Genomic DNA, 24,985 nt, shown 5'->3' with positions numbered 1-24,985 from the left:
AGCTGAAATGAGTGCATGTGCTCTGTGTTCTCCACCACTAGTTTGATTGGTTCAGAATTAGTTTCTGTTCACGAGTTGTTACTTAGAACCACTTTCCACTTTACTTAAGTTGTATTCTTGTCTCTGGTTAAAAAAATGCTTTCATTGTGTTGTCCTACACCAGCTGCCCTAAGCCTGCAGGCGCAAATGAAATAGAACACTTTAATAGTTAAAATATCCTAATAATCCTCTAAATACCCGAGAGGTTCCAATGGTAATCAAAACATACTGGTAAGCCATATGTGAACTGGAACACTTGATCCCAATGAAAAATCCAAGAGGCTGACAGAGAGCAGATACAGTTAACATGTCCACAATTTTAAAGGTGATATTACAGTGTGAAAAAACGATTCATTTAACCCAAATTTTTTAAAAATAATTTTATTTTCACATCTACAATAAATAACTCCAAAAAGATGTTTTCTTTTCACCAGTATAACTGAAATATATGAATACCCTGTCATAATAACACAGAAGTATGGCAGGTTTGTACAGGACACTCGCTGTTAGGGTGTCATGTAACTATTAGCCAGAGATAAAAGGAAAAGTGTAGCCTGCATAAGTCTTCTCTGTGTTAAATGGTTTTGCGACAGAAGCCATTGTGGGACAGAATGTTGGATGAAGACACACAATGTAAGCAGAAGTACTGTACTAGAAGAAGTTTTGCTAGAGGTGAGGTGCTAAAACATACTGATCCGAACTGTCAAGAAGAATGTCTGTAATTCAACATACAGCTCTGTGAGGGGCGAAAGAAAAGGCATTTCTGTGTTTCGTGTTCTATTTTGTCTTTGTAAAATCAGAATTGTTTTAGCGTTTGTGTGTTATATTTAAAAAGTACTGTATTTGTAACTAAAGGTTTGCACGTCAACGCAAGCCCCGTTCTTTTGGATCCTGATCCATTTAACTTTTTTTTTCTCTCAGTGGATAATTCTATGTTTCTGTGTAATTACTGTATGCACATCAGTATAGGAAATGGTTCCAGATCCCAGAGAACACCAAGGATCTGTACGGTTAGTAAACACATGATATTAAAAGTTGTCCCATGAAGATCAGATGGGCATCTTGAGGCTGTCTGGGATAAAGAATAAATATCCCTCAGATACCAACTAAAGGAACAAATACCTACTTCAAGTCCAACAGTTGGGAAATCTATAATTACATACACTTACCATCTTCAATGCCATCAAGGGGATATGTTTGCCATTTCTCTGCTCATCGCAATGGTTCCTTACATACAAGGACAGCCAAAACATCAAAGTGCAGTTTAGTCGCATTGTCTCGAAAACATGGCAGGGGTTTAACACGTGTGATATCTGGTCTGTTTTATTTTTGCCTTTAAATATCAGACGCAGGAAAATTTTTAGCAAACTTAACACTAATACAATATTAATATTTCTGTTTAAAGTTTAGAAAAATTTTCAATTCAAGCTGATTGTGTAAAGAGATGGAGCATAGAGGTCTTTTGGACATACATCAGTCGCTATAGAAAGTATCAAACATGATTAAGATCCATTTAGTGTTTTGATATAAATGGTGCGCTAAGAAAAGGGTTATAGAGCCCTGTCCTACAGACACCACATAAATAACATTTCTAATAATATCTGCTCTGGAACTTCATTGGAAAATAAGGTGGAAATGTGGAGTGATACACAGAAATAGTCTATAAGTGGCCTATAGAACCCTATAGGTATAGGCGTTCAAGCCCTTTCACTCATACCCATACTGGTAGTTTCCGTGGTTAGTTTACGACATATGTCACGACATGCAATATATCAGGAAGGAAATATTGTCTGTGGGTGGATGTCCTCACTTCCGGGGGGGGGGGGGGGGGGGGGGGGGGGTTTGCTCAACTTTCTATAGGGTATAGCACAAGGGCATGTTGGTAGACACCTGTAAACATTTGCATAGATGTTTATATAAATACAAATATTGAAATAGTGAGGGAATGTGTGAACTACCAAGAATGGTCATGTGATAGAAATACCTGTGAATTGAAGGAATGATTGAGATCAAAACAACAGATACCAATGTAAATGAGACTCCAGAGATACACATATTGTGTTCCTCCTTTGTGCCACTCATTCCCCTAAATTTCCAATACTTAATAAACATATAACAAGCCAAGCCCCTGTCCCTTGTTCTTTGTGTTCGGATAGCAGCAGGGTACTGGTGATTGTATCCGAAAGGAGTGCGTGTGAAGGTTACGGCTTTGGGATTAGAGTTTTGGCCCAAGATGAGCACTCTTGAGGGTCATATGCTGGTTCTTAAATTGTATTCAGTCCCACCAATTTATATGTACATTTGCTTGTAAAGTAATCTCTAGGGGTGAGGTGAGTCCAGATATTGTTCTTACTCACTTTGCCTAGATATATGCAATCATATATCACTGATCTGGCCAAAGGACACATCTGGGGCTGCTGGTACCTTTCTAGACAGCAATGTGGGGATAATTAGTATATTATACCAATGGAGATTTTTTTAAATAAGCAGTTTATTAATGTTATATCTTGGATAAAACTTACCTTTACACCATAGGTTACGTTCTGTTACCCCACTTTGATAAAGCAACTTGCAAATACCTGTCAGGTTCTTGTGTTCCCCATGCCTCAATGCTGGTTATCTCACAACAGAAGCTTCTGCGCCAGGCTGTAAATCTGCAAAGCGTACAGAGTAGAATCATCCTCATACTTTGGAGTATCCTTCCATACGTAGCATTCTACAAGCGCTGGTCAGAGAGGACTATGTGCTGTAGAGGTAACTGATTCTTTAAAAACAATAAACTTATACCAATAATATTTCAAAAAAGATACCTTAGAGACGTCAACTGGCATCCTAGAATGGTAACGATCCCTTCTAATGGAGACAATTAAGAAACAATAATGGGGTCTCTGGAGGAAGATGAAATATTTCTGTTGGATGCAGCCAAAATCTACAACTATAATAAATATTTCATAATACTGTTGACTCAAATACAGTACTCAAATAATTATCTTTTATTCCAACACACATTATTATTATTTGGAGTTGCTGAGTGACAATAATAGATAATCCTAAAACCTTCACCTAAAGGGGAGAAAATGACAAGAATGGACCGTGCTCAGTATGAAATTGTGGCCATAATACTTCAAAAAGACCCTACGCTTGTATTCATAAAGAACTGCAGCGAATATTGAATCAGATGTTAAACTCATGGGCACATATTTGAGAAACCTACCATCTCTATTTCCCAATGCCTTTTATGAGTGCACAAGTTCCCCCCCCCCATTGAAATCTCAACCTGTCCCACACTACAGCCACGGTGTCATGCATCACAACCCCAACGAACCCCGTCTCCTCCTGGAAATCATAGACATAAAGAAGTAACTTAACTTTAACCTCTTTATTCCATGAATGTACCCGTTAATGGAGGCAATTGCAATCACAAAAGTAAATGCACACAAGTTTATTGATTTCCAGAAAATATTACCAAAACTGAGGTTTATACACTTTTAAACGATATTGGTGCTGGATGTTATATATTCCAATGTACATGTGCAGCATGCAATGAGTGGTGTAACTATTATTATAATCTTTTAGTTATATATCACCAATAATGTACATATTTACGGTACTATGTTTAGATCTACCAGAACCATTAATATACAACATTATTGCATAAACTGAAAGATAGCAACATATATTTACTAAACAAATACAAAATGTGGATGTTCCATCATTTAGTAACATTGCATGTGAGACTCATTTATCAAGCCAACAGCTCCTGTGACTACAATTTCCTTCTTTCTGGGGTCATTGCCTGAAGCTTCATTACTTGCAATTCCAGAGCCAGCCACCAGGGGCATCTAAAGACATCAAGCAACAATTTATGCTAAATCATGACACAGTGTAATATGTCATGTGTTGTGCATTCGAGGTTGTATCAGGGCCCAAACCTGGTGAGCGTGTTCCTTAACACAACTAGAAATGTACTTGTTTTCCATGAACATTTGTTAGATATATATACTGTGTGTACACTAAATAAAAAGGAGGAAAATGGTCAAAAGACACAGCAAAATTGTAAACATTTCCAAGTCATTAAGGGGTTAATGACTTGCTCTACAAAACAATGTCACTTTGTCATTTTTGCAACAACGGACACACTTTAAACAAAATAATATCCATCATTGCACGATGTTTTTAAACAGAATCCTTAAATGCCATCTCAATCACATAAACACTCACTGATTAGCAGTTTAGAGGTTACATTTTCTCAGTCATGGCTGCTCTATGACATCAGAAACATGAGAAGAGTCATAGCAGGGATCCAAGAGTTCCGTGTGCACATTTTTCTTCACAGTGTAGAGGTGAATAGAGGTGAATAACTTGAGTACAGAGATTACAGAAAGCTGCAGCCATGCCCCTTTGGGCAACATGCAGTATTTGCATGGACTATTTGGATAATAGTTGTGACGTGGCAGCGATTTGTTGCGGGCACACTTTCCATCACAAGTGCATCCTTCAGTGGTTTTGCACTAGCCCCAAAGTATCGTGCCCACGGTGCAGAAAGGAGCTGAAAAGCAGCAAATGTTTTCTGGAAAAGTTATATTTTGATGTGGGAGAGCAGGATGGTCCTGCTCTTGATCCAGAATCTTTAAAGAGGGAAGTCGACCAACTGACTTCCCAACTGCAGGAACAACAGCAGCGCATTGAAGAACAGCAGAAAGAGTTGAAAGCAAACATGGAGGAGCTTGAGAGATATAGAAAGGAGATTCAATCTGGAAAGAACATAGAGACGCTGCTGGAATCGCAGACAGTGGAGGTACGGATGGTGGTGACGCAAATGGGGACAGGACCGGAAGCATTTTTAGACCTAGCTTCGTACAGCCTAGCTATAACCAAAGATTACAATGATTTGAAGGAGGAACACAAGGTCTCTGAGGAGATGATAGAAAATTTAAAATCAGAATTAAATATCTCTAATGAAAGGGCTCAGAGCACTGTAATAGAATATGAAAAATTACGAGAAGAGCAGAATACCACCTGGAATACTCTGATTACTATCCAAAAAGAGCTGGCTGTCAACAGGAATGATGTAAAAAACGCAGAGAAAAATATTGTGAGCGCAGTAAAGGAAGCAGAACCCTTGCAGGAACCATTTATCTCCCAACCACCATCAGAAGGAGCCATAAATTGCCGCTTGTATAATAACCTCGCACCACCTGGACTTCAGAGATCCATCCTCTGCCTCGCTGATGACATCTTGCGTAAAACAGTTACCCCACCAACAACAACCAAGGCCACTACTAGACCTGAAGAATCTGAGAGGCTTCTCTTCTTTGGACTGCGGCAACCAAAGCTTGGCTCCCCTGGCTAGAGGGAATAATAACATCAATTCTAGTGAAATAACAATCTCTTGTGGATTGTATTGGATATTTAGATGCCTTAGAATTAGTAATTAATAAATAGTTAAATGTATAATTGTCTTCTGTGTGAGTTGCTTTAGTATATAGTGATGGGGTTATGCATTACCACCATATCTGTTCAGTAAATGGTATTTATTTAAACGTAATTTATTTATAAGTGAATAGTTTATTTTTTCAGATTTCTATTTTTTCAAAAAAAACAACCCAAAAACTTGTACTTAATCTTCATGAATGAATCAGTAAGCAGACCTGGAGCTGCATGGTTGGAGCGCTGGAGCCTTCCTTTAAATTTTATTGTTGTTGGGACATCTATTTTACACTTTCATTCTCTGTAGCAATAAAACCGTCTCTGTCCCACTACCATTCATGAGTGATAGAGCGCCACCTTGTGTACACTATATGACATGACACAAATCCCAGGGTCTGCTCCATGTGCCCAGCAAGCTTATGTTCTGGGTGAGCTTATCTCCCTGTGCCAGTTTGTTTTTGAATTATTGTTACTAGTTACTATATCAAAATGTTTTCAAGAGTATTTTGTGATAGAGAGGTTGTTCAAATCACCAGATCTAGCATATAAAGGTGATTCACTAAAAATATGCATAACATGTGTATATATATATATATATATATTAATTTATCAGATACTGCATCATGGCTCGAAATCACTTTCAACTAAAGCAGTTACCATTTTCTAAGCTGAAAAGGTAGAACATGAGCACACCTGTATACCCAGTTACTACCTGTATCTTTTAAGCCACCAACATTCTCAGGCTCATTGCTTCAGTCCTGTTCCCATATGATGTTCCAGTGTCCAGGTACTAGAACAGGGGCGTCCAACCTGCGACCCTCCAGCTGCTTCAGGACTACATCTCCCACCCTCCTCAGCCAGACCTTTAGCTCAAAGAGCACTATGGGAGATGTAGTCCTGAAGCAGCTGGAGGGCCGCAGGTTGGACGCCCCTGTACTAGAATCTCAGCTCCCTCTCTATTGTGCTGCTACTGTTAGAAATGCGGACCTGAAGTCCTGGGGAAGTGGTTGTTCAATATCAGTTTCAAGTCAAAATGGCCAAGTCCCTTGGCTCTTGGTCTTGTGGTGGAGGAGGAGTCATCTAGCATAGTGCTTTGGTGGTTTCCATCTCTTAGACCCTTGGTGGCCGATGCCTCTACACAGCTCCTGTGCCATTTCTGTAACGTTTAGTGTAATTCCGATGAGGTTTCCACACAGCCTTGCATGCCTCCATTCAACCTCCTTGCACCCGTTATTCCTTAATATACATGTTTTTGAGGACCACCTTTCTGAACATTCTGGAGACAGGTTTACATTTTGTTACCAATCTAGTACTTGCAAGAACAACACAAACAACGACGACAGATACTTTCACAGGGTTATGTTATTTATTTAAATTACATATTGGTAGAAGAACATTTGATCTTGCGCTATACATTTCTAAATCGCACATCTATGCCACCAATCTAACAGGAAGTGTTCCATAAGCTTTATAATCATAAAACACCTAAAATATGGGTTTCCCAAAACTACATTTGCAAAGTTTCTATTGATTCAGCAGCAAGGCCTGGAATGTAATTACAACCCTAAGAGTTGTACAACCCCCCCCCCATAAAATCAGCCATTTTGAAGCCCACAGCTCATGACATGCTTATTAGAAAACACGGTCTAACATGGAAGCATAATCTATAGATTCAACAGCATTCATCTAATGTAATATCTGGTAAATTAGTGCAATATACATTAAACAATGATAAAATACCATATTTGCTCGATTATAAGACGCCCCTAATTATAAGACGACCCCCCAAATCTGAATATTAATTTAGGAAAAAAAGAAAAAGCCTGAATATAAGACGACCCTATAGGGAAAAAAGTTTTACCAGTAAATGTTAATTCATTGAAACTATTTTTTTTTTAATAAAAGCTATGATTGAGAAAAGTATTTTGGTTTTATTTCCTTCTATTTTCCAACCTGCCCCCCAGTTATGCACATCTGCCCCAGAAATGCCTTATACCCCCTATATGCCACTGTGCCCCATGATATGCCTTTTGACCCCCTATGTGCCACTCTGCCTCCAGAAATGCCTTATGCCCCTATATGCCACTCTGGCATTTAGAGGGTTAAAAGGCATATTATGGGGAAGAGTGGCATATAGGGAGGTTTAAGGCATTCAGGAGGCAGAGTGGCGTATAGAGGGTTAAAAAGGCATTTCTGGAGGCAGAGCGGCATTAAGGGGGTTAAAAGGCATTTCACAGAGTACTCTGCCTCCAGAAATGCCTTATGCCTCCCATTTAACACTCCCCCGCCCCCCCCCCCCAACTTACCGGTGCTTCTGACTTCCCTGTCATGTAGCCGGGGCAGCGTGTAGATCCCACGCACTTGCGCTTCAGCCGGAAGGAGGTGTGGCTAGCAGCGGGGGTGTCATCTACACGCTGCCCCAGCTACACACCGGGGACTCAGAAGTACCGGTAAGTGGGGCGGCGGGGGGGACAGGTGGATCCATGTCCCCTGCAGCTGCGGGGGATCTGGATCTTAGTCGCCTCATAGCCAGACCTATTTGAGGTCTGATTATAAGATGACCCCGATTATAAGGCGAGGGGTATTTTTCAGAGCATTTGCTCTGAAAAAAACCTCGTCTTATAATCGAGCAAATACGGTAAATCTCCCGGCTAGCCTGAAATAGCTTCTTTGTAGATTTTGTTTACTCGAATTCAAGTGTGAATTAGGATTTTTTTTCTACAAAGGAACCGGAGTTCAGCATGAACCAGTCACTCAATGGGTAGTCAGACAATAAAAGCTGCAACACCCTAATGTCTGGAAGTTTTTAATACTCGACCCTAACCTCTCCACACCCAAAAAAGCCTGAAAAATGCAAAGCGATAATCCTGGAACGAACACTTTAGATGTTGTGGATGTGATTAAACGTTAGTAGGAGCGTATAAACTAAGAATAGCTTTGCTTTGGATATCTCCTGGTCGTCCTTCAATAACTTTGTATCTCAGCGGGTAAATAAAAAATGGCACCCGTTTTCCAGCTAAGTTTACCTAGGGCCAGAGTGATCCCAGCCATAATCATTTCAGAATCCAAAACTTGATAAATATTCAAGTTATTTTTAGAATTTTAAACTATAGATGGCGTAACACCTCCAAACACCCAAGGCACAGTCAGGCAGCGATCCTTTATTTGCCCTAATCCCTCAGGGAAGATGGCATGTTTATTGATAATCAAGTACAAAAACCTATTTCTCCGATATATATTATAGATATATTCTAAATAATCTGGAATGTGACCAATTCTGTTGGAACAGACGTTCCCTTGGACTTAGTCATACCATCTACATTGGACGTTACATCATTTTAATGAATTTGGGGTTATCACTTCTTGATTCATATAGCGCCATCATATTCCACAGCACTGTACAATGGGCAAACAGGAAAAACAAGTAGCATATCACACAACAATCATGCAAAATTTAAAAAGTGATCACCCTACCAACCCAAAGCAATGGTCTAAACAGGATCATCCATGGTGTACTGATGCGATGTAAATTAATAATCTGTAATAATATGGTGACCTTAAGACCAGAAGTAAATATACATTATTAACAGTGTGCCAAACTGATATAAATGGTTAGTAATGGATGCAAAAAAGTGACATCAAAATAGCGAACTTGAGCCATATGTCAAATGTCACATTTACCAGTTTACTGCGATTTTAATGACCGAAATACAATGATCTTGGATGAGATTGACTAAATCCATAAAGTATGTGAATAAATTAGAACCTGAAAAGCATTCATGTGTACGTCCTTACCCGCACTCACATGAAACCATTTTAAGCATCTGCCAAATCTCGCTGTACATGCTGTAACATGAAAGCTATACCACCAAATGAACGAGTAAATGAAAAAGCCACAAAAGACCAACGGCAGCATTCCCAGGAGTGTAATGGTGTATATTAAATGGGAAAGTTACATTAATGCACAAAGCAACAATATGCAGTGTTTTAAATGGTGGTTAGAACCATATGGCTTTCCCTACTACTCCAACAGCCATGCAACTTTGTTTTCTACAGTAGATTTAAAAAAGGGAATTTGGCTCAGAAATGCTGCTTCTCAAAAGCTGCTTCTTGTCTACTTGTTGGCAGCACTGCCAGTTCTAATGTGCTTGCAGCGCATGCACAGGTATCCAGGATGGAGCCCTGCTAGCACCCACCTGTGCCACTGGCACTCTAACCGGCTGAACTGGTTCCATGCCGTAAACCTGAAAGGAGTGGAGCCAAGAGCCAAACAAATATCAAGTATTTAGGAGAATACATTTGATATAAAACGAGACATCGCCAAAGGAGAATGACCGACTATTACTAGTAGCTGCAAAAAAAATCGTGTGTTTTAACCCGGTTTCCCTGGCCCAATCAACTAGACAAACACACTTTCTTGTGTTAAACAGAATGGCTCAGTCATAATCACACAGAGGGACCATCTACCTCAAATATCAATACATGAAAGGGCTTCATTAGATAAAAAGTCATAGAGAATCAGTATCACGTTGAAATTATACTAGATTTTTTGCATCCACCACTGTGTTTGATTCTCAAAGAAGATATTTTCCATGTGACTGTTTTAATCATTCTAATAATGGGTTGTTTGAGAAAGAGTTCAGGGTCTGTTATTTGGTATTTTCCTAAGCAAGTCCCAAAAGTTTTTATTCCAAAACAACTTTTAAATTAGGGAAATTTTATGTTCAAGTGACTAACAAGCCTTTGCGATCATCATATGTAACATTATATTCATGTATGTGTACATACATACAGTATTTTTGATTCGTTTGTGGTTCAAAATCAAAAGGAACAAAATGACAGCAACTTTTTAGGCTGGCAATATATCAGCAAAGTTCACCTTAGATGCCACCAATGTGTATGGTGTAAAACACTATATATATATATATATATATATATATATATATATATATATTATATTTATAAAATTACCTTCTGCTCGTGCCTTTCGATTTCTAATAAATGTAACTGTTTTGACCGCGTCGGATTTAGATACACGGCACTAAAACGCAGGGAAGTTGGTGTCAAAACCTGCATAATTATTATTTCCACGTCTGTTTTTAACTTAAGAGAATGAACAGAAGGGATAACCAAAAGGTGGCATAATCCTGGAAGTGAAGACTGCTGATCCCACATATTCTTATTGCTTATTAAATCTGTAGACCATCATTTAAATAATGTGAGTGACCCTCATACTTGCTTTCAAACTAGGTGTTTTATGTTCTAATGAGGGTTTTCATTATTATTTTTAATCCTTAGACAGTTCTTTCTGTGTAACACATGAAATATACACTCTTTAGGCATGCAGGTAATACTCACTTTTTTATGTAGTAACAAATGGGGCGTCAGGCACACAAACATAATATTAATAAAATTAAATTTACTGTAAAATGAACCATTCATATAATAAAGAAGAATACCTCTATTAAGAATGAAAAAGATGTGAGGCACGTATGGAGCCGTACATGCCGTGCTGAACATGCTATCGTGTGTATGTGTGTGTGCGTGTGTATGCGTGCGCGTGTGTGTATGCTCGTGATGACTTTGGGTATCTACCAGAAGAGACTGTTACGATCTGATGACAAGCAGTGATCCATCATATAGCAAACCTCAGCAAAAATATTACCACGTTCACCCAACAGCACAAAGTAAATAACCGAGACACCTTATATCTCATGGTAACCAATAAAACAACGCATTCTCAGATCCCCTCCCCCGAAAGACATTGCCCGGTTTCCAGATTTCTAACAATGTGCAAATCCTACAAATAAGAGCTTAATAAAGACATAATATAATATTGAGGACACCCAGAAAGCGTTGGGTTGAAGTACCTACAAACCACTTTTCTTTCACCCTGTAGTCTGATGCATGTTAGTCTTAAAGGGTTAGAACATAAAAACAAAAATGGTATGATCTGGTATTTGAATACTTAAAACTTAAGCAACGGTTCAATAATAATAAATAACCGTGTACTTCATGCATGCATGAAAGGTTAGCTGCGTTTTAGGGGACAATAATATTGGTGGCAAAGCCATCATGTGGCTGCTAGTAATGGATTCCTAGGGAGCCTTAACATCCCAGTTACATGCATCAACTCTTACTGGGACATCTTCCCAGCTTCCAGTCTCTGAATTGTAACCTCATGTTCTCCTCTTATAATTAGTCCATTTTTGAAGAAGGAAAAAAAAATCAACTCCGCAACAATAGAGACAGAGGTATTCGCAGTGGTGGACAATCCGTTCTTAAGTTGGTTCTTCTGGCAGCTGAGATGTTTTTTTAACCAAGTCTATGTTCCCTGCTCAGTAAACATATTATTCCCATTAATGTCCATCAACTATGGTCCAGTTGAAATATAAAACTCAAGGGGTGTTACGGACATCCTGACATTTGATCCTGTTCGTGCCAGAATGCATTCAATCCCATCCGAAAGTTTAAGCAAGAAATGTAGCAAGCAACTGAAGCTTGTTGTTTGTTCAAACATTTTTGGTCCATAGTCATGCTGAGGGTTACAGGAGATGTCTGCCTTGCATTGGTGACTTTATTGCTGATGCTCTGTGTTTCCCAGAAAATCCCTGTAGAAAAGAAACAATGAGGACGCGTTGAGCTCACAAGTCTTGGTACAGCAAGCTGGCTATTAATCTATCCCAACGAACCTGGGAAATTGGTGACGAAGTCAACCGACTGGTCCCCTGCACCGATTGTCCTGAGTTCTGAGTGTCCACCAGCAGTACTGGCTCTATCTATACCCATACTGGAATATATACCTGGGTGGTCCTTCTATGCTGAACATGCAGGTTACACGATGTTTGTAGGCAACAATAGCCACGTAACCGTGAAAGCCATCAAAGTCAAATCCTCTCGGCAACCCTGTTTGTACATGTTCCCAACATCGATCATAACAGACTACTGTTACCTTAAATACATTTAACAAACATTTCCCACTAGATACGCCAAGAGAAAAGGTGAAAGGTAAACATGACTGCACAACACATTAAGATAATGAATGCTGCTTACTTTGAGCTGTACGGTTCCACTATGTTCTACAATAAGGCTTGTTGTTTAAAGTATAAGCAATACTTTGGGTGCTTTAATTAAGGGACAGAAAATGCCCTGAATTGTTTCACCGTTACAAATTAACCATTATGTCAAGCATTTCTTAAAACTCTTTGTAACCAACACAATTGCTGTGCTTTAATGCACCTTTCTCAAAATGCCTTTGTGGAAGAGAACAACAGTAGTCGTGAAAGGCGGATTTAACTGATCTATCTGATGAACGAGAAAAAAAATCACTGTTATGAATAGGGATAACAATAAAAATGGATTTTTTCCTAGATGATATTCCACGTGAATGCCCACTTCCATTTTAACTTCTGTTTTCATGGACTCAAGGTCACGGCTACCCGGAACAAGGTCACGGCTACCCGGAACAAGGTCACGGCTACCCGGAACTAGTACAGGGCCACTTTTTTTTAGGGGTTGTATTCTTCCATGCACCAAATTATCATCCTGTGAGCAGGTGTTGTAGAGATAAGCCGGGGTTGCTGCTCACAGGAATAAAGAGGGAGCAGCCAGAAAAGTGAACAAGTAGGTTTAGAAGACATACCCTTCTCTTTGCATATTGGCATCAGTGATATTGCGCGTATATTGCTGTGCGCATGCACGTCTGTTACTATATGAACCAAGAGGCTGAGGGCTGCTATGTGTATGAAAATGCCGGGAGTATATTTTTGTCCCAGTTTGCTCCTGGTCCTGAATGTTCTGTTTACTGAAAGTGCCTGCAGCTTATTAAGTAAGAAAGTTCTCGATGTTGGAAATAATGCTAAAGTACATGTTTTAAACCAGTTCTCGGTGGTCCTTAAACAGTGCATTTTTTTCCCAGCTTGAGCACAGGGATTTAAATAATAATAATAAAAAAATAGTTTCAGGCACAAATACACACAATTCCTGTTGGTGTCCCACGAGGACAGGAGTCTTACACCCATTTTAGATGGCAGATAAGAACCATTCATCCCGTTCTATTCTGCCCATTTTCCTGATGTAAAGACCTTAATCAGTACTTGATCTTGTCTTTAGGATAGCTTTATGTCTATCCCACACATGTTGTTCTACCGTTTGAGCTCATCCCCATACTAGACTGTCCCTTAAAATTAAACATTTCAAACTCTGTTACAAAACCAGGTTGGGAAACCTATAATTGGCACGTGTCACTAATATGTATATATGTATTATTTTTAAAAATAATGATTAGGTGGTCCTTTTTGTTACCCTTCCCTAAAACCACACGCAGCTCAATATCACCCAAGTTTAAATGTCTCTCTCTTTGAAACATAAATAAAACAGCAGCGATTCACACCCTTCCTCCCAGTCCTTACACAATAAGACCGTCTGGTAAATCGCCCAGAATCCAGCAATGATAACAGGTTACTGCTCCTATCGGTCATTGCAATGTAGGCCATGCCAAAAAAAAGAAATCAACTTATGTTATATATACAGAGACGGACTGTAATGTAGCAGCTCACCTTAGTATCTGACGGAGCTCAGGACTCCTATAAATGTACTTGTGTCTGTATCCGAGATCTTTGTGGAAGGGGACAAACTGCACTTTGAAATCACGTAAACTTCTTGATGGAGCAGCAATGTTGTACAACTGCAGAAATAAAACCCAACGGAACAGCGACATACCCTGGGTGGTTTTATTTACTAAGAAGGTTGGAATACTTAGGACATCCGAACACAACAGATGAGAACACAAGCGAAACCTGGACATGCTGTAACTGTCCTGTACGGTGCCATATGCTAAAACGCTGCCATATGCGAAACCACCAGCCAGGCGTGTAATTTATAGATTATTGTGAATGTAAATAATACGATTTGTTTATTACATAACAAATGGCCACAATACGAAGCACAAAGCTTTTGCTCATTGGCATACCTGGGAACTCTCAAGGTCAAGAGGCAGATTCTCAGGGTCACACAGTCTGGATGACTCCTTCTTTCTATACTGCTGTGATCATATCGAAGAATCCTAGTATATAATGGTTGCTATTCCTGCTTGAATGCAGGTGACTCAATTAAGTGTATCTTTAAATAATAAGAAGTCAATGTTTCCATGAGGACTGCTTTTAGAGCCATTTGGGCAACATCTGGAGAGTTGCTATATAGAATCTTCACAATGAGCTATTAAAAAGCTTCTCAGCGTCTCAGCATGAGCTCATTTAGAAAGTTCCCCGGTATGCTTGTTAGACCAAAAATGCTGAGCCAATAATTGTGAAGAAAGCTTATGTTAAAAAAGAAATGATCTGTGTATCTAAAATGATGTAAAATATGATATAAGAAAAATCACGTGCAAGAAATGTTTTTTTGTCTTATTTACGACACTAACGTTTTCTGGATGAAACAAAAGGTAATCTCAGGATTACAATTCGAGTGAAGATTAAAAGACTGGTTCATTAAACTCTCTATAAACCAATAAATAATAGGACTACAACCCCAATGCTGCTGCTTTATCAGTTTTAGATACGGAATTAAACAAAGCTTTGAGTTATTGCAAAGGTAAAAAACGTGTTTACGAGCCCTGCAATAGGAAGATCAATGGAAAAAAATGCTCATGTACATCAGGGGCCTGGAGAAATATATAATGAGCAACTCCAGTACTGATCACTGAAAGCTCATTCCTAATACCGGAGATCAAATAAACAGATGAATTTTTAATCACTGCGTTCTTGTTAACGCCGGACCACCCTGGCAAGTTCTTCAACTTGTGGAGCACACGCCGAGGTCAGAAGGCACAAAGCGTGCAGAGGCTGGGAGTTGCCGAATTAATTCACAGAGCAGTTCTACTTTCTATGCCAGGGAGTTAGCCTTTTCATTTTATGATAATAATATATGCATGCCCAGGAACATAAGGATAACCAGTACCTTTCTACCGAGATGGAAAGGAATAACAGGATCATCTTCTGCGTGTAGAATAAGGAGAGGGCACGATATATACTTCACACTGGAGAATGGAAAGACAAAAAAAATCAGAAAAGCATCATTAAAACGCATTTTGAGGTTCTGTAAAGAAATAGCTTCTTTTCTTCTTCTTCTTCAAAGTTTCATCTCCTTTGTTAAGATGCTACCTTAAACATGGTATACTCATATTTGCATTATTTAAAGGAACACTACAGTCATCACATGCACTTTAATGCATATGATAGCCAAGTGTCCCCTTTAAAATTACTGTTTTCTCCCCTTTGCAAATGCATAGAAGCAAAATCTATGCATTTGCCTCCTTTCTACCAGCTAGCTCCTATGCTTGGAGGAGTTGAGTGTGGCTGAAGATTTATCCGGTGTGCCACAGTACATGATGCGATACCAATCAGGAGCCGAAAACTGGGACATGGACGTATATTTCAACATAAAGACTAAAGCATGTATATTAAAGTAAATACTTTAACATGCATTCTTCATCAGAGGGGCTGCATGGGACAGTGTCTGAAGTAGGTGTGAACCCCTAGATGTACAAAATGTTGTTATTGTTATACATTTATCTTTGCACTAGGTATTGGTAAATCCAGTGTGACTAATGTGTCATGGGGATTGGACATAGAGGTTAAGAACTCAGCAACTTACTTCTCATCATTGGCAAACTTTATTCCACTTGCAGTGATAGGATCCAAGAAAAACCAGTCAAAGCCTGGAAAATGTCTGTATATCTGAATGAACAAAAGAATAGTTAAGCACCAGGCTGATTTTACTATATATAGACACCAAGCCTGATCTTAAAGTATGGATACTAGGATATACAATATAATAAACCAAAGAATCCAAATCTGGACCTGCCCAGGGAAGCTGGAAGGCAGCGGGGTCACGTAATCTGAGGTTATGTTACCCTGCAGATAAATGCAAGGCTGGCACAGCGTCCGATCGCCATAGAGAAAGCTGCTGCCAGTGAGGTAAGAGGGGTGGAAGAGGCAGTAAAGAGAGTGTATAAGTATTTGTGTGTGATAGCGTATGTGTGTGTTTGTGTGTCAGCATGACTGTATATGTGCATGACTGTATGGATGCACATGTGTTTTTGTGTGAGCATGTGTAAGTGTGTGTAAATGGTTTTTTTTGTGAGCATGGGTGTCTATGTGTGTGAGCATAGGTGTGTATGTGTAAGTGTGAGTATGTGTGTGCGTATGTGCGTTGGCGTGAGTGTATAAGTTGTATGAGCCCCGCTGTGAGCTTTCTGAAGAAGGCATTTCTAGAGTAAGTCCAGATGGGCAACCCAGCAAACTCTATAGGTAGTAATTAGAAGCTATACTTTTTGAGCATTTCAAACCTTTTATCATTTTAATAATGATACATAGTGAATTTTTATGTTTGTACTTGCCACAGAAAATGGATGACTTTTTGCCTCTTCTCGGATATTGGTAAATGGCGATTCCAAGATAAGGGCATCAGGTGGGGTTTCTGGGGGGCAAAGTGTTTCTTCATTAGTTTCAAATAGAAGATGTTAATTATTAATGCGGCTACTCCACTGCTTACATTGAGCTGCACATACGCAGGAAAATACTACAGTATTTATAGAAAGGGATGGCAGGGCACATTTTTTGCTTCTCAAAGTCAAAGCTCCAACCCAGCAAAGACCAACCTTACAAAAGACTCGAGCCCAGAAAACAAAGTAGAAATAATATTTACTTTACCTCTTTCACAAAGCCTTCTTACTAAATTGGTTGCAACTCTGAAAGTAACAAACAGTTAATGTTATGTCTGCCCGATTTCATATTAATAAGAAATACAGATGAGATTTTCTTTGAGTGCCTTCTGGCACAACATCTACCCAAAGCAAACATGCAGGTTTACACAGCACCTAACAAAACTGTATCTGCTATTTGTTTTCAAATATCTTGTTCTTCTAACATGACATTTCCAGTTTCCGTCTCCTTCTCCCATAATAAATGTATTAGATTTAAACAATTTAGGACATTTACTTCTATCTCACAGAATCTACAAACTGGTCAATTAATGTTCACAAAAACTAAGATGCACAATTTGGCAAAGGCAGAACCCGTCACAGATAAACAAAGGGTGCAGACATGGAAACATGGTCCACATGTGGACATACGAAGGTAAAACATTTCGACGGTTATGTCTTTTCACTACAGCAAGGCCTAAAATGAATGAATCCTTGCTTTTTTTTTGCATAGTCTACGTAAAAAGCAGACCTCACCAAAAGGTATTCAATAAGAAAGAAAAACAAAATGTTTGGCTTGGCTACGCACAAACCCTTCATACCCAAGTAATTTATGGATTCCGACATTTAATAAATTGCAACTGCTACTGTTCCTCTGCTTGATAAACGCAAAACATCTAAACAAGAACTTACCCCGTGCCTAGGGAATGCCCCCATATGTAGACTGGATTATCACCACTTCGGGCTTTTATCCAATCAAAGACATGGAGGGCATCATAGGTCATTCCACTTTCTGATGGAGATCCCACAGAATCTCCCCAACCTGAAACAAAAGATGAAATATAATCAAATATTTACTTTTCTATACAGGTTTCTATAGGTATCTGCTGTATGTTTAGGGGGGTCCGGCACTCTACTTCATGCGCAACTTAAGAACAGTTCCAGAATGAGATGCTGCTAGGTTAATTACCCCGTGTTTATATTTTGCCATGAGCTCTTTCCCCTAATTAGTCAGAAGCACTGCGAGCGTGCAAGCACTCAGAGCACATCTTCCCACGTTCCTTGTGTGTTATTACCCCTGTTGCTGAGTAAATGTACCAGGCTGCTAGATGTCCATCCTGATGAATTTGATGCATCTTGTGTAGGAATTTTCCTTTTCTCTTCTGATGTCAGACTTGCGTAAGAGTTTTCAGACAGCACATTGTTACAACCAAACGCTTTTCAGTCCTTCAGTAATACGCAAATGTCCTCATTATACAGACCAGCAAGGTACTGCGGATTCAGCAACGCAACCAATACAAACCTCTACGGAAGAATTAGTGATGACTACACAACAATGCATTGAACTGGACAGACAGCAATTACTGGGTATTAGGTGATTAGGGTTGGAGAATATCAAAGCAAAATAAACCTACGGTATGTCTGAATTGGCATGTGCTCTTTTACAATTATGCACAAGCCCTATTTGCATACATTTTGTATTTTGTGCACCGGGGTTCCATATACTGGTATCTACAAAAGACATCCAGACTCTGGTCAATCTGCTCACCTACCAAACAACTGGGGAGATTCTTGTAACTTACTGCTTAAGAAGAATGGTTACCATCATGTGCTCTGCTTCACCAGGATAAACAAAAGGTTTAACACAGAGGCCTTGGCCATATCAGGGTCATTGTCTTAATTAAAAAACAAACAAAAAAAAAAAAACACGTATTTTTGGCATCCAAACACTACAGGCTACCAATAATGGAAACCACGTGAGAAGGTGGGTTTACTTAATGCATATGATGTGTGGTCCCTTTGGGGGGAGTCTACAGAATCCCCTCAAATTCACACACGGGGGTTTCTGGTCAAATACAGTATCGGGTCTTCAGGCTGCTCTGATTTTTTAAAGTAGTAATACCAATGAAACCGTTGTACAGATCAATTCCAGGGAAGGAGTTCAAGACTATTGGAAATAATAAAATAACATATCTACTATGGCTTATTTGTTTTGCAGCACCTTTAAGCGCTGTTCCCATCAATGAGTCTCCCATACATTCTGGCCTGTCTGAATAGCCACCCTTTCCACGGGAGACAGTCACCACTAAAGCATAGAGTTGGACGGTCCTTCGAAAACAGAAAAAAAACAGAATAAAAGGCCCACACCTCTCAAATGCTGCCAACAGCTAATAAAAACTTGGCAATGCTGTCAAAGTTAATATAATCTCCAAACCCTCAAATTTGTATTCCCTATATTTACAAAAAATACAGAAGATCACCCTTTTGCTATCCCAACCCAATCATTTAGTTTAGCGTACATTAAAAACATCCAATAACAAAATTAATAATTTTAAATAAAATGACAGATGAGCGCCTCAACATTTTACGGTCAGCGGAGCGATTGGTCTTACATTGTTTGAGTTACTTATTAGGTATACTAATGACTTAAAGTGCACAACAATAAACTAACAGCACAATGACTGACATTATACAGATGACCGGCTTAATTCAGCTGCATATTTAATGTATGGCAGACAGAACGCACGAGTGAAACAGGCTTTGGCTGGAGGGCTTAAATTATTGAGCATGAACGGATTTGTACATACCTAGAAACGTCCTAATTGTGCTGACTCCAAGTCTACTCAGAAATTAAACATTTAGGAGTCAATCACAGCAGTTCTATATAGTGACTTCTTAATTTTGGTAATCCTCATGGAAACCTTAAAGGTAAACAGTATTAACAGTTGTATATTTTTCCCCAAGCAGCAATGAAGGTGTCCCCTCCTGACCATGAGAAACTGTTAAAGGAGTACTCCATTTTCATGTTGGGAGTCCATGTTGTATTGACTCCAGCACTTTCTACTGCAAGCAATTAGTTACTGGAATAAGATAATTCCATCCTATTTAACTCCTCCTCCAGCTGCCGCTACTGAATGCAGGGAGCATACCTCAGTATGCGTCAGTGAAAATCACATTCTATAACTCCAAAAACCACAGAATGCATGCTCCGATCTGAAGGAAGTAAAATGTAATGCACTAAAAACAACAAAAAAAGCAATTTTGGAAAGTAGGCTTTTAAAGTAATACAGGCAAAGAATAAAACTGCTGGTTCTCTGGTATTCTTACACACTATAACACTTGCATTAGCAAAACAAGAATGTCCATAGGAAGTATCTGTATGGATCATTACCATAAGGAGACGAGAGCCAGCGTACCGACGTATAATCAAGTAGAGCAGCATTATCACCATATAATATTCTAGGTCGAACTACAGAACATTGCCAAACAGAAGCAGAAGGCACATGATAATGTGCGGAAGAACACAGTGAAGATGCCGGCTGTCCACCCACACAAAATGATGGCGGAAGTTCTCTGCCTCCCACGTTTCAATTAATGCTTCTTATTTTAGAGATGAATGAGCAAGCTATTCATTTCCTCACATTGCGGAATTTGTGAGCATTTCTCTTCTCCTACAATCTGATTAATTCCAAGCCCAAAAAAGCATTGCAAATGTAAGATGATAAAACAAGCATTTAAGGAATCCGGATGCAAGGGTTTTTGTGCTACAAAAATGTAATTTAAAAATCTATATTATCGATATATATCTTACAGCCTTCCGGAACATAACCTTGTGTATTACAAATACCACGGGCAAATTAATATAATTAGAAACACTGTTTTGGGGTTTTTTTTTTTAATAAAGAATCTTGTATGTCATATCCCCAAGCAAACAGAGCTACATAACCTACAAATAAGGCAGCCGGGTAACTTGTGCTGCCCATCACATGATGTGAAACGGACTCTGCAGGTCCATGTTGATGGATCAGATACTGATAGTAATACTTTTCTATGATATATATCTAGAGGATTGTAAATTATGCAAACCCTCAACCAGTTATGGAATATTTAGGTGAATTTTTATGTTCCAATGTGATTAAATATCTGCAAACGTCAATCTCTGTAAAATTCACGGACATTATTGTGCACCATGACAGCCCCTTGGACTGTGGCCACGACACAGGGTATTAAAATTCTGCTGGGCTACTTATAAGGGAGATCTGAGATACACCAAATGCACAAAGGAAGAAACCAGTGCTATATGCTCTACATGTGTAACGCTAGATAATTTACCATGCACAGCTACACAAAATGCAGCGATCATTTTTTCCCTTCAGATGACAAATATTCCAGGTTTTAAAACCAAGACAGCATCATAAGTATGTGAAAAGCCAGCAGTTGATTCTTTCAAATGACTGTAACGTAAATTAAATACCGCACAAAAGTAAAATGTATGTATGAGGTGCACACTGAATTTGACAGCATCTAAGGGCCATTTAGCTCACCAGGCCCGGACTGGCCATCTGGCACACTGGGCAAATGTCTGGTGGGCCACTGGCTGAATATGCCAGGCATATCATCAAGCAGCTGCTGGCCTTAAAGTGCCAGGACCGCCCCATTACCACCAATGCAGCCCCGTAGCTCACCAAATCGTCCTCCATTTTTATTCCACCAGCACCCAAACCTGGTGTGTGTGTGTATATATATATATATATATATATATATATATATATATATATATCTCTGAAATGAGTCTGTGAAAGAGGTTTGCCTTTACGTTTTGCTTTACACAGGAAGATTAGAGATGGAGTAAGTAAGGACACCATGCAGTTATGCTCATTAGCCACGCAATTAGTGACGGCTGGTGGGTAATTCCAATGGGGGTTCACAATATATAAATTTCTAAAATGAAATGTACATTTACGACGTAATATACAGGTTAAAATACATTTCTCTAACTTAACCCTAAAGACCCCATCAACCATAACTGCCCCTAAATTACCTCCCCTAACTTTCAGCAGCCCAAATAACATTGTTAGCCCCGCCTCCCTGCTTGCGTCACTCACTGAGGAGGGCGGGGAGACTCCGGGCTGGGCGCAAACGGCTGGGAGCCCCCCCCCACCGCTCACACAGCCTTTACTGTGCGAACAGAGATTAAACGGGCGGCTCAGCCAGCGCGCCAGTAATTGAGCCAAATAGGGCCTTTCTTCCTATCGCACGTGCGATAGGCATAGGCAGGCTACATCAGGGGAAAGGAGGCTTCATGGCACGAACCCCAAAGCGCGAAAGAGAATTTTTTTTGGCAAAATTCATCAAAAATCCATTTTAATCTATATTAGATCAAAACGAATTTTTGATGAATTTTGCTAATTTTTTTATCCCTTTTGCGCTTGGGAGTTCACGTGCGCATGTGCTCCTGACACTTTAAAATGACACCCACAAAAAAAAATTATGTTGGCAAGAATAGATTATTTTTTCCGCAAATTTGTAAACTGTATGTCAACTGGAAAAAACAGAAATCCGAAAAAATAAACTATTAACTTATAAATAAATTACGTTTAAATAAATACCATTTACTGAACAGATATGGTGGTAATGCATAACCCCATCACTATATACTAAAGCAACTCACACAGAAGACAATTATACATTTAACTATTTATTAATTACTAATTCTAAGTAATCTAAATATCCAATACAATCCACAAGAGATACAGCTCTTTCACTAGAATAGATGTTCTTAAGCTTGTTATTGTTCCCTCTAACCAGGGGAGCCAAGCTTTGGTTGCCGCAGTCCAAAGAAGAGAAGCCTCTCAGATTCTTCAGGTCGAGTAGCGGCCTTGGTTGTTGTTGGTGGGGTAACTGTTTTACGCAAGATGTCATCAGCGAGGCAGAGGATGGATCTCTGAAGTCCAGGTGGTGCGAGGTTATTATACAAGCGGCAATTTATGGCTCCTTCTGATGGTGGTTGGGAGATAATTGTTTCCTGCATTGGCTCTGCTTCCTTTACTGCGCTCACAATATCTTTCTCTGCATTTTTTACATCATTCCTGTTGACAGCCAGCTCTTTTTGGATAGCAATCAGAGTATTCCAGGTGGTATTCTGCTCTTCTCGTAATTTTTCATATTCGATTACAGCGCTCTGAGCCCTTTCATTAGAGATATTTAATTCTGATTTTAGATGTTCAATCATCTCCTCAGAGACCTTGTGTTCCTCCTTCAAATCGTTGTAATCTTTGGTTATAGCTAGGCTGTAGGAAGCTAGGTCTAAAAATGCTTCCGGTCCTGTCCCCATTTGCGTCACCACCATCCGTACCTCCACTGTCTGCGATTCCAGCAGCGTCTCTATGTTCTTTCCAGATTGAATCTCCTTTCTATATCTCTCAAGCTCCTCCATGTTTGCTTTCAACTCTTTCTGCTGTTCTTCAATGCGCTGCTGTTGTTCCTGCAGTTGGGAAGTCAGTTGGTCGACTTCCCTCTTTAAAGATTCTGGGTCAAGAGCAGGACCATCCTGCTCTCCCACATCAAAATATAACTTTTCCAGAAAACATTTGCTGCTTTTCAGCTCCTTTCTGCACCGTGGGCACGATACTTTGGGGCTAGTGCAAAACCACTGAAGGATGCACTTGTGATGGAAAGTGTGCCCGCAACAAATCGCTGCCACGTCACAACTGTTATCTAAATAGTCCATGCAAATACTGCATGTTGCCCAAAGGGGCATGGCTGCAGCTTTCTGTAATCTCTCTAGTCACGTTATTCGCCTCTATTCACCTCTACACTGTGAAGAAAAATGGGCACACGGAACTCTTGGATCCCTGCTATGACTCTTCTCATGTTTCTGATGTCATAGAGTAGCCATGACTGAGAAAGTTTAACCTCTGAACTGCTAGTGAGTGTTTATGTGATTGAGATGGCATTTAAGGATTCTGTTTAAAAACATAGTGCAATGATGGATATTATTTTGCTTTAAAGTGTGTCTGTTGTTGCAAAAATGACAAAGTGACATTGTTTTGTAGAGCATTCATTCCCGCTGACACATTGTGCTAGCCAATCAGTAAATTAAATATTTACATTAAATATTATATATTCTCACAACAGAAGGGTTAAATTGTCTGCCTTAACCCCTTGATTACCAGGAAATTTTTACAATATAGAACCAGAGCATTTTTTTGTGTCTTTTGACCATTTCCCTCCTTCTTATTTAGTGTACACACACTATATATCAATAAAATGTTTGGGGTCACTTAGCTGTTTTCATGGAAAACAAGTACATTTCTACCTGTGCTAACAGGATTAGCTCCTGTACCATTGGAACACAGGAGTGATCAACAGCAATTAACAGATGTGGGAAAGGCTGAACTTTATGAGGAGTGTCTTTTTTCAGCCTGTGTAACTACATATATGTAACAATGTAACTCTTGGGTTTTTTCATTTTCCCTTTTGAATAATATTTCTCACTGTAGAATGAATATATAATGAATGAATAACCCTTTGCAGATTGATGGGCAGCAACAATTGCTTCTCTATCATGTAAGCTCGTTGAGCAGGGCCCTCCTTGCCTGTTGTCTCTGTAAGTCAAATTGTTATGGTACATACTACTTGTTGTGTCTTGTCCGCCCATTGTACAGCGCTACAGAATTTGATGATAATAGCGGATGTCTTTCCTCCTTCGCATTGTGTTAACACCTGAATGCTCCAGACCAGCAAACTGCTAAAACTTCAGCTTTTATAGGGTTGGTCACAATTATTAATATTATTATTATGTCCTTATATGTAAAAGCATAGAATTCAAAGAGGGTTTACTTTCTTTTACACACAACTGTACATAATAAACCCGGTCATCATGTTCACTATATGGTGCCGGGATATCACACTGTATCCCAATGTTCCATGTCTTAAAGTCATGCAGAGCCCTTTTAAGTGGGCTGCTTGGCACCTGGGGGGCTGATCACCTAAGTGAGTGATCTATGTCACAGTTGGACAGCAGAGAGATAC

General features: G+C 39.4%; 1 protein-coding gene across 1 annotated transcript in view; it reads right to left on the bottom strand.

Annotated features, from left to right (window-relative positions):
• Positions 1 to 12,046: 12,046 nt before the first annotated feature.
• LOC149303307 (lysophosphatidylserine lipase ABHD12) overlaps positions 12,047 to 24,985 on the bottom strand; it is a 29,356-nt gene continuing 16,417 nt past the window's right edge. The window contains exons 7-13 of the mRNA XM_089481427.1: positions 17,864 to 17,993; positions 17,181 to 17,218; positions 16,868 to 16,947; positions 16,123 to 16,205; positions 15,427 to 15,505; positions 14,028 to 14,155; positions 12,047 to 12,080 (exon numbers count right to left, since the gene is read on the bottom strand). Coding sequence (XP_089337553.1) covers positions 12,047 to 12,080; positions 14,028 to 14,155; positions 15,427 to 15,505; positions 16,123 to 16,205; positions 16,868 to 16,947; positions 17,181 to 17,218; positions 17,864 to 17,993 — 572 coding nt within the window. The remainder of the gene's footprint in view (positions 12,081 to 14,027; positions 14,156 to 15,426; positions 15,506 to 16,122; positions 16,206 to 16,867; positions 16,948 to 17,180; positions 17,219 to 17,863; positions 17,994 to 24,985) is intronic.

The sequence above is a fragment of the Sceloporus occidentalis genome, unplaced genomic scaffold (genome assembly GCF_023333645.1).
Source record: "Sceloporus occidentalis isolate IW3139 unplaced genomic scaffold, rSceOcc1.0.p SCAF_15, whole genome shotgun sequence".
In the NCBI taxonomy this organism is placed as follows: Eukaryota; Metazoa; Chordata; class Lepidosauria; order Squamata; family Phrynosomatidae; genus Sceloporus; species Sceloporus occidentalis.
The sequence above is the reverse complement of the archived record's forward strand: the minus strand, read 5'-3'. Positions and strand labels throughout refer to the sequence as shown.